General features: G+C 46.6%; 1 protein-coding gene across 1 annotated transcript; it reads left to right on the top strand.

The window, feature by feature from the left end:
* Positions 1 to 2,655: 2,655 nt before the first annotated feature.
* Positions 2,656 to 9,753, top strand: C1QTNF8 (C1q and TNF related 8). Its single transcript, XM_010129092.2, has 3 exons — positions 2,656 to 2,664; positions 8,248 to 8,488; positions 9,206 to 9,753. The coding sequence occupies exons 2-3, from the start codon at positions 8,263 to 8,265 to the stop codon at positions 9,751 to 9,753; spliced, it is 774 nt and encodes a 257-aa protein (XP_010127394.2). The 5' UTR covers positions 2,656 to 2,664; positions 8,248 to 8,262.
* The last annotated feature ends 280 nt before the right edge of the window (positions 9,754 to 10,033 follow it).

The raw sequence follows: 10,033 nt of genomic DNA, 5'->3' as shown, positions 1-10,033 counted from the left end.
TGTGGTTTTGGGTCTGTGGTTTTCTGCTACATTTTTTATTATTTTTTTTTTATTCACAAATTTTTTTGGTCTTCCTTTCCATCATCGTGCGAGGCACCGTGCAAGCCGGCAGACTGGCTGCAAGTCCTAAGGAAACCAGAGCAGGACAAAAGCACAGGAGCCCAGCACGAGTTGATGCAAGCAAAGAACCAAGAAAAAAAAAAAAACAAAAAACCTGCTTTTGCAAACAACCTAGCTGCTGCGTTCCATAAGGAGCTGGACTGAAGTTCAGTGTTTCGTTTGGACTCCAGCTAGGAAGCTGCAGCCGCCGCTGAGAACTGAAAAGCCTGAATGAACGGCAGCTTTCAGGTGATGCATCCTGCGAAGCAACAGCAAGGAGAGTAAGGGACGGGGGCTCTGGGTCTCAGGGTAAGTTCAATGGATCTGGATAAGTTGGGGAAAAAAAAACACAGTTGCCATAGGGAACCAAGCGTTCCCACCCCACCAAGCAAAATCTTGGGTGAGTCACAAAAAGAGGTGGTCTCTGCCCGCACTGCCCTGTCTCGCTTTTTCTGCTTCGCCGCAGCAGGTGAACCGAGGGCAAGGCCGGGTTATTGCTAAGCTGTCTTTAATTTGTTCCTGCTAACGCTCCTCGTTTCGTTACCCACCCTTTGCGCTCCAGAATGATGCTTTCTTCCAGTCTGACTTTGCTGCAAGCTCTGGCTGAGCAGTGGGATGGGGACAGGGCCCCATCCTGCACAGCTCCGCTCCGATGCAGGCTCCCTGCCCGCTGCAGGAGCCCAGGGCAGGAGAGATCCATCTGCTGACGTCCTCATGGAATGTTTCAGGGGAACTCTGCTTCTCCAGCTTTGCCAGGGAATTGCAGCCGCTTGAAACGTGCTGCTTGTTCCTGAGCTGCGAGCAGGGGTTTGCAGCAGGGGTGGGATGGGATGGGATGGGATGGGATGGGATGGTCCTGGTGCTCCCACCAGCTGGGACAGCACGGCATGGGACCTGCTGCAGAAACACCTCTGCCAGCTTTGTTTCGGCACACAGAATTCCCGGAGCGGCTGAGTCAGCGGCGGCAAGTCACGGGAAAACGGCCTTTCTGCTGGGAAGGGCGAAGGAGGGTTGGGTACTATCCACTTTGTCAGGATGATTTGCTCCATCAGAGAAGCTGCCCTGGGAATGACTTACTGTAACTTGCCCCATGCCTCGGCAGCACCGGGCTGAATCACCGTCTGGGCTCGCTGTGGAGATGGGATCGCTTTCAAGGACCCGCCCAGCCTGGAGCAGGGCCGTTTCCAGGACACTGCGGGCATGTTCCTGGTGTCGGAGGTGTAGGCAGGGAAGAGCAGAAGGGGAGAGGGAAGAGTTGTTTGTTTAGGAACCAGCAAACCTTTTTTTGTGCTAAGTGAAGAAGGGAAAGGTGGTACTGTGTGAAGAGGCAGGTGGCCAGAATGGTTTCCATACAGGCCCATGTTCTCCTCCCATTCCGCCTGCCAGGGACTGCCTTGAATCCATCCCGTCACAGAATCACTGAATGGTTTGGGTTGGAAGGGACTATTAGAACCCATCCAGTCCAAACCCCCCTGCCAGGAGCAGGGACAAAAATTTTCTTCCTGATGTCCAGTCTGAACCTTCTTCCTTCTATTTTAAAACCATTACCTCATATCCTATCACAACAGGCCCTTCTCCTCATCTCTCTTTCTTTTCCCCACCTTTGCACTCCTCCAGGTCTCAGCATGTTCAGGTAAGAGGAAGGGATGTTTGCTTGGGATCCTCGTCTCTTCCCATGCCTGACAGGTGAAATCCCAACTGGAGAGAGCATGTGGTGACCACGTGAGCCGATGCTGCTCAGGAGCATGTTCTGGTGAGGGTGATGGTGCTGCACAGCTTCTCTCAGGACAGAGGAGTTAGAGTACTTCACCCACAGTGGGAGCAGGCACATGCTAAAAAAGCACCAGAAAATACAAAACAACCCAGACAATTAGAAATGGAGCTACCAACTCACTGACCAAATGTTCACCCAGGCTGTTAGAAATACGGATGCAGCTAATACCCCTGCACCTCCCCATGGCCAGATCCTGGCTCTGCTTCAATTCCCGCCCCGCTCACGACTCGCAGGGCTCGAACTGACCCAACTGCCTCCAGCCGCCCTCCTCACCCCTCTTCTGCTTCACCTCAGCTCGTCGCATAAACACCGCGGGCAAGAGGGTGTTAGCACCGGTCATCTGCACACCGCTACAGACAGTGGAAATTTTTAAACCGCACTGCTTTTTGGGATGCAAGTATTCTTGTCTGTGTGCCCTTGAATCGCTTCATGGCTGCAGAGGGGCTCGTGATGCCCAGCTGGAGCAGAGCGTCTCCGCGGCCTCGCGCTGGAGAGGAGCTGCCCCGCGGCCCTGGCGCCGAGGCCGGAGGAACTACTGAGCTACCGCGGCTTTGCCTTGGACAACGCACAAGCTCCTTTAGTGTTTTAGGCTTTTGTACAATAAGTTGCTCATGAAGAAATTTTAGATCCTCCTGGGGAAGAAAATAAAAAAAAAATCCTGAAGAAATCATTTCCAAGAGGAAGCCCAGTGTCCAGACAAACCCAGCCCTAATGATGCTTCGTTTCCTGCTGCTGGCGATGCAAGGAGCTCTGGAGCACTGAGGACGTCGAAGCTTGAAAGAAGACAAAAGGTAAAAAAGCAGAACTGGAATATTTTGCCCCTCTGGAATGATGCTGAGGCTCGCAGCTGACACATCCATGTGTTTTCCATCTTTGCAGCACAAAAAATATTTCAGTCTTAACTGCCCTCTCGGGTTTTGAGTCAAGATTTGTCACTACTTAAAATGGGCAGTGGCTGGCGTTGTCTTGTGCGCCGTGAATTTAAAGCAAAGATAGTCACAGATTGCTTTTCCAAGTGAAGCCCTAGGAATAACAGGAAGGAAAATGTTAGCAGAAATTGAAAGCGCAGCTCAGGGATCCAGGAGCAATTTCTGCCTCGTGAGCTCCCAATAAAACAGTGTGAGCTCAGCGCAGTGATTAGCAGGATTTATTCCTCAAGCATCCCTGCGAGGTAAGGACATACTGCAACTGTACCCGGCGAAAACACGGGCCTGGGGTGGATGAACGTAAATCAGTGCCTTTGACTTGCCCTGTGCATCTCACAGGGGCTGCCTGCGGTACCCATGGGCCAGTCGAGGTTTGGCCAAGATTTGGGTTCGGGTTGCAAAATCCATGTTGTGAACCACAGGGAGAAACTTCTGGTCCAGCCTCCACGCTGACCTGCTTTGCCTTCTCGCTTTAATTCCTCTGTGTGCAGAGCAAGTAATTTATTTTTGCTGATATTACAGGGATTTCTTAACATTTCTGTTGCCCAGATATGTTACTTTACAGCAAAGTGTTAAAATTCTTCAGGTACACGGAATGGTTAAAGAGCTTTGCACGAGCAAATGCTCCTCATACATAAACTGTCTACCTTGAGCTAAAAGATTAAACTCAAATCACGAACAAAAAAAATCAAAGTGCTCTCTCCAGCTGTGATAGTGTCAAGAAAACATATTTAAATAAGAAATTGCACGCAAGAACAAACCGTGTCATTTAACTCCCTAAACTGGAACCAATGGTTTCTGCCCTTGCCTAGCAAAGGTTTGTAGCATCTCTAAAGCCCCTGCATGGGAGGAATTTGACTTTTTTTTTTGCTGGCAGACACCGGGAATGCCAGGTGTCGCTGGAAAACCAGCGCTTTCAATGCAGGTTATTCATAGCAGGTAAAAAAAAATGTGTAAATAATAAGCTTGATTGATTATATTTAGGTCAGAGTACTTCCAAGGTCAGTGCAAAGCAAAAATACGTTATTTAATCATCCGTTCTGCCTTGGACTGAGCGGGGTAGACAACAGTGTCCTCAGACACACCCCTTCAAAAGGCTCTGAACAACCAGGGTGTGTGAATTGAGTGGAATGGTCTTTTCACTTGCTTTTTCTTGTTGTTTTGGGCCAGGCAGAAGTACCTGGACAAACAATTTAATCTTGTCTTTCTATTCAGAAATTCAGAGGGGAAGAAAAGGGACAGAAAAAGCAAACAGTCTTTTTTAAACCTTAGGTAAAGGGTGGTTTCAGTCAAAGAAACCTTTCATTCCATGTAAACAGCTCTCCAACAATAACATATATTCTGATGTTATAATGAACGCAGCCGCCAGCCATCCTCATCACCAGAACTCTCTGAAATCAAATGCCTTTTCATCAGGTTCAGATGTCTCCTTTCATCATTCATACATTCTCACTTTGTTTGCCAAAATACTGGGCAGAAGATAGACCTGCCCACGTAGCACATGAGGATTTTCTTCCTTAGCATCAGATTAAATTCACACTTAGTTGTGGGTTTCATCCTGGTTCCACTTGCTGGGGGCTTTGCTGTGCTTCATGGCTTTGGAGTGGGGAGGCGTGAAAGTCTTCCAGGAAGAGCAAGTCCTTTATCTTGAAATTACCTACTGCAAACCAAACCTCTTATGCTCAGCACCGCGGTGAGATTTCTGCTCTGCGAGCGTTTTGCAAGAAGTGGCAGAATCATCAAAACAATTTACATTTTTCTATGTGTTGCCGCAAGCTTTTCAACTGAAATGTTTCAAACCCATCAATTGTCAATCAACTGTTTCAAAATGATCCCGAGCTACAGCACAGCCAAAGAAGCTTATCTGAAAAAAAAAAAAAAAAAAAGAGTTTGAGAGAGGGAAGGCTGAGAGCATCTTCTTGTTCTTGGGTGAAACATTTACAAACTTCAAAGTTTCTGAAGACAGGTGACTAGTTTTCCTCCCAGGCATTAGAATGCCTTTGTGTCTGTCATCATTTTCCTACCCAACAGGAAAGCCAAGAGTTCTGAATGGAACCAGGTTGCGATTTGCAGGTTCCCCATACGGAAGACAAAGACAATTTATACTTCCAGTTGTAATCTGTTGCTTTCGGGATGCTCCTGTCCATCTCTAGAGAGGTGTCATGAAGGATAACCAAGGAGGAACGTACTCAGTTTTGCAGCCTCGGAGCATTCAGTGCGGTACTAATGCACCACTTCAGGCACTAATGAGTGTGTCGGATAGTGGTGGGAAGGAGGATGGATGGGAAGGAGAACAGATGTCCCTCCAGTGCAGGAACTGGGATGACGTGTGGGAGAGGCAGCCTCCCAGCCTGTGCTCTGGCGAGCCATGGCCAAAGCACAGCCTGTTGTTTGCTGTCTTCTCAAGAAGACAAACCTGTGCAGCTGAAGTCAAATCCATCATTGCCACATTTGACAAAAAGGTCACAATAATTATCTTCAAGGGAAAAAGGAAGTGGCTAAAAACAACCTCTCACTTTACCTCACAGAGTTTAAATTCTGAGCGTCATCCTTTTTATATCTTTTTTTTCTTTTTTTTTTTTAAGGCATCGGATTTTACTTCCCTACCACCACAAGAGTTATATTTGCCTCTCCTCTGAAATTTGGCTCAAATTATTCTTTTCTCCAGGTTGACATGACCTTGTTGTAAGGAAATCTTTACTAGGTTTGTTTCCTTTCCTGTTGCACATTTGATTTCTCTGGTTTGAGGTTTTCCTTCACTTGATCTCTGGTTTTGTGCTGGATATTTTCCAAATATAGTCTCATTCACTGGGGATTGCTGAATTCATTGTCCTTTTCCTGCAGTCCTCTTGGGCTCCTTTCTCTTCACCTCTTTCCTATTTTACTTCTTGTCCTGTCCTTTCTTGTCTGTTATGAGGAAACTGCAAATCTGAAACTATTTATTCACACACATCATTAAGGTTTCACCTAACCACAGATGTTGGAACCAAATATATGTTTCTACCACCTTAGCGAACTAACTTGACTAACTTTTTGAAGGAACACATGGTGTGCAGTGTCAGCTGTAGGATGTCCTGACTTGACTGGATTGTCGCATTGTTTGCCGCTTTTTTTTTTTTCCAAATGCAATTTCTAGCCAATAACTTGAGTAACTGCTCTTCATGAATCATGCAAGTGGTCACAATTTTTTCAACGGGTGCTTGGATTACAGTAATGTTAAATGTGCACAACCAGAACACTGATTTTTCACCCAGACTTTTTTTTTTTCCCCCTTAAATCACTTCTAAAAATAGGAAAGTCATTGATCTTAGGGAGAATAATGGCCTATAAAAGTGTAAAGTAATTTCTTCATATTTATGAATCCTTTCCCTTCCACCCATTATGAATACCCCTCGTGATGAATGCTCTTTCTCCTTCACGAAGGTATTATGAGCAATTATGTCCTCCGGTTTTAACGTTCTGATAATATAATCAGGTGCCCTATGCTCCATCCCCAGGTTATTGACTACCCACGCTCCTGAGAAAGGATAAATAGCTTTTAGTCCCACAGCAGATGCATTGGCCCTGATTGCCTGGGACTCTGAATGAACACGGGGTCTTCTTTAGACCATTATGTATATGCAAAAATTCTTTAGACCATTATATATATGCACAAACTTTAATCACCGCAAAAGAGCTCCCAGAAACATTACGTGGGTCCCAAGTGCTCTCCACAGCACAAGCTTTCTGTCCTGTACAGGCTGGTTTTTTGAGACCTGCTGCCCATTTAGGCTTGCGTTGCATTTCTGTTCCTAAGATGTCTTAAGAAGTGAATGAAAATTAAAAACCACTTAATGAAAATGAAATCCAGGCCCTGAACACTGATATAAAAGGAGTATTAATCCCTCCTCAAACTTGTACCTAGAATGAGGTGCAATTATGAATGGAAAGATCATTTCAACTTATAACAGATTTGATGAAAGAACTTTCACTGCTGTCAGAAGGAAAGCGATTACGTTGCCGCTAATAACTATTCATCAGGTTTCCAGGGAGCTGGATTACACCGGGTAATAAAAGGTGTGAATGACAGATCTTTTGGGGCAGGTAAGAACTAGAGGAAAGCATCTCCCAAGAATGCCGGTACAATCCAAGTACCTTGCCCTGCACTGATTTTTTTTTTTTTTCCCCCACATTTTTCCCAACGGGTTCATTTTGTGCCCAGTGAAGCAAGCCTTTGTAGAGCTCTGGGGCAGGATTCCCTCCCTCCCTCCTCAGATGGGACCTCTGTGTGTTCATTGAGCTGCTACTTCTGAAAGCCAGGACATCTAGCCGCTACCTTCCCCACCTAGTCCAGCAATTAAGCTGGTAGAAAAGGAGCTGTAAAAGCTGTTCCCAGCCTGCGGTCAACAAAAGTCCATCCAGCTAACTGGATTTTGGATAAAGTCCAGAGAGGCATTGGTCCAAAATCTATCTCGGATGAAACACCGCTGCAATCAGTAGAATATCACTAATTATGCACGGTATGAGCAGGCAGTCACCTGTCTCCAGCTCCAGTCCCTCCCTAGGAAGGAGGGCGATGGGCAGCTGGAGAAAACTCACCTCCTTTGCACCAGCAGAAACATTTTCTCTGTTCATTTCACCCAGCGTTCAGGGCCTTCAGAGCTTGCCAGTAGCAGATGAAAGTGAATAGATGATCTCAAAAACCAGCATTTGCACAGAGCAAATCCCAGTTCAGTCCGTTTGTTGCAGCTATTTGGCTTTCCGTTCTGCACACTGGAAAATAAAAAAGGAAAGCGTACACAGAGATTGTGCTAGGAAGTGTAAATGGATACGCTTAAAGCCACAAACTGCTTGGCAAAGCCACCTTGGAAAGAGGCTACCAGAGACTAAAGAGGCAAATGCTTTTGATTTCTTTTAGTTCCACTCCCTGTCAGGTTTTTCCTCAAAAAACCCTATCACATATAAGGTTTAAGCTCTATATTTAAATAAAGTTTCATTTTCTGCATCTGATTTTGAATTTTTCAGGATGATGATGCAATAAACAAACCAACACTTGGTGTCTTTTACCCAGCACCTTTTGCAAGGGCTGTTCCAACAGCAGCCAGGTGAGCGTGCCTTTGGCAGAGCTTGCTGCAGCAGCTTTAAGCATCTCAGTCTTATCATCTAATCTCAGCAGGTTGGGGTTTTTTTGATTGGTGGTTTGTTTTTTTTTTTTTCCTTTTGTTTACCTGGTGTCTCTTGTCCAATATTTCAACTGCAGGTAATGAGAGACAGGGATTGCCTTTTCCATTGCTTGTAAACAGTACGCAGTGGGGCACCCTTCCTACCTGGAGTCTCCTGGTGCCACTAGAAGATAAGCTAATAATTAACCAGAAGAAATGCACTTTGCAGTAACATTAACAGATGGTCCATCAGAAGCTTTGGTTTGAATCACCATGTTAATAATTTCTGTTCCTTTACCTGGTCCAGCTGGCTCCACTGAAGATGAGCGCAGTGTTTCTCCTGCTCTTGGTGTCCACCATCAACGTCGGTGCCATGCTGGAAAAGGGTTTGCCGAGACGGGAACCGCGGCGTCTGTCATGCGTGCGATGTTGTGGGCCTTCCGAGCAGCCAGTCTCCATCATCTCTTCACGATATGCAAGGATGAGCAGTGACCCTGCGTATTCGGTACCCAAAGTCCAGCCCACTATAGATATCACCATCCTCAAAGGTTGGTAAAGATAACATCCTTTTTCTTACTTGCTTACCCTCATTTTGCAAGCTATGCTCCTCTCTAAACCTCATCCACTTTATTTACCCAAAAGAAGGTCAAGTGGTGACATGGCACAGGGTGTAAACATGTGCAAGTGAGAAGAGTTGGCAAAAAACTCTAATCCGTCAAAAACCAGAATCACTAGAAGCTCAAGTTAGGTTACACTTAAAACCAGATGCAAATGTTATCACAGAATTACCAGAAGGTAGTTAGAAACTAGGAAAGACCCTCACTCACTTTTTCCATTGCATATTTTTTTGTCTCAGTAAGGCAGGCAAATGAAAATTGAGCATATAATAGAGGAGATGTGCCAGGGAGTTGCGTGAGCGGGGATACGCAGACCAGATGGACCCAGCCACCTCTCCCAGGCCCAAAGCAGACCTCAGCAAAGTCAGTAACTTCTTGCCCAAACCTCTGCATGAAGGGGCTGGGTTCATGAATACTGGACTCAAGTAACTGGTCTGGTCAGGCCATGGAGTTCAGACCACAAGCTTTCACCTGGCATTTTTATTCTTCTGAGAATTAGGAGACGGCTGGTGTCTGACCAGTGCTTCCAGATCTCTGTGCTGGAAAAAGTGTTTTAGCAGCTGCTCTGCTGGTTGTCTCCAGCAGAATGGCTCTGCAGCTTGAGCTTCATGTGCTTGTGTTTGACAAGGTTTTCCTTCATGCTCGCAGGTGAGAAGGGTGAAATGGGAGAGAAAGGCTACCCTGGTGCAATCGGGAAAGAAGGAGAAAGAGGGCTACGTGGCTTCAACGGACGGAAGGGACAGAAAGGCCAGCCTGGCCCGCAAGGTCATTCCTGCAAGCAGCTCTACGCTGCTTTCTCAGTGGGTCGGAGAAAACCCCTTCATAGCTCAGACTACTTCCAGCACGTCACTTTTGACATGGAGTTTGTCAACCTCTACAAGCACTTCAACATGTTCTCGGGGAAGTTCTTCTGCTATGTGGCAGGAATCTACTACTTCAGCCTCAACGTCCACACCTGGAACTTCAAGGAGACCTACCTGCACTTAATGAAGAACGAGAAAGAGGTGGCCATCCTCTATGCCCAGCCCAGCGACCGGAGCATCATGCAGAGCCAGAGCCTGATGCTGGACCTGCAGGAAGGAGAGGAGGTCTGGGTGAGGATGTTCAAGCGGGAGCGAGAAAACGCCATCTATAGTGAGGAGTCTGATGTTTACATCATCTTCAATGGCCATTTAATCAAGCCAGCCGTAGAGTAGCCATTCACCAGCTTTAGGCTCAAAGCTTTGATAGATACATTAGCGTCTTCCCTCTTAGAAACGCATACGTCTAGTTCCACTTGGAAGGATTACAGGGCTCCTGACCTGCTGACAGAGTTGTCTGTCTGGGCCAAGGACACCTGTGTGGATGGACGTGACTGTTTGAAGGCAATGCAAGCTACACAACTACCGAGGAGGCTTCAGCCCCTACGTGCCCTGAAGAAGACGCATGCAGAAGACCCCAGTTCTGCAGCCTTGTATAGATCCCCAGTAAGGTCCC

Source organism: Chlamydotis macqueenii, chromosome 15, assembly GCF_036417535.1.
Source record: "Chlamydotis macqueenii isolate bChlMac1 chromosome 15, bChlMac1.mat, whole genome shotgun sequence".
NCBI lineage: Eukaryota > Metazoa > Chordata > Aves > Otidiformes > Otididae > Chlamydotis > Chlamydotis macqueenii.
The sequence above is the reverse complement of the archived record's forward strand: the minus strand, read 5'-3'. Positions and strand labels throughout refer to the sequence as shown.

Coding starts and splice junctions, on each gene's coding strand:
- C1QTNF8 (XM_010129092.2), top strand. CDS start 8,263: ATGAGCGCAGTGTTTCTCCTGCTCTTGGTGTCCACCATCAACGTCGGT. Junction 8,489..9,205: donor AGATATCACCATCCTCAAAG/GTTGGTAAAGAT, acceptor TCATGCTCGCAG/GTGAGAAGGGTGAAATGGGA.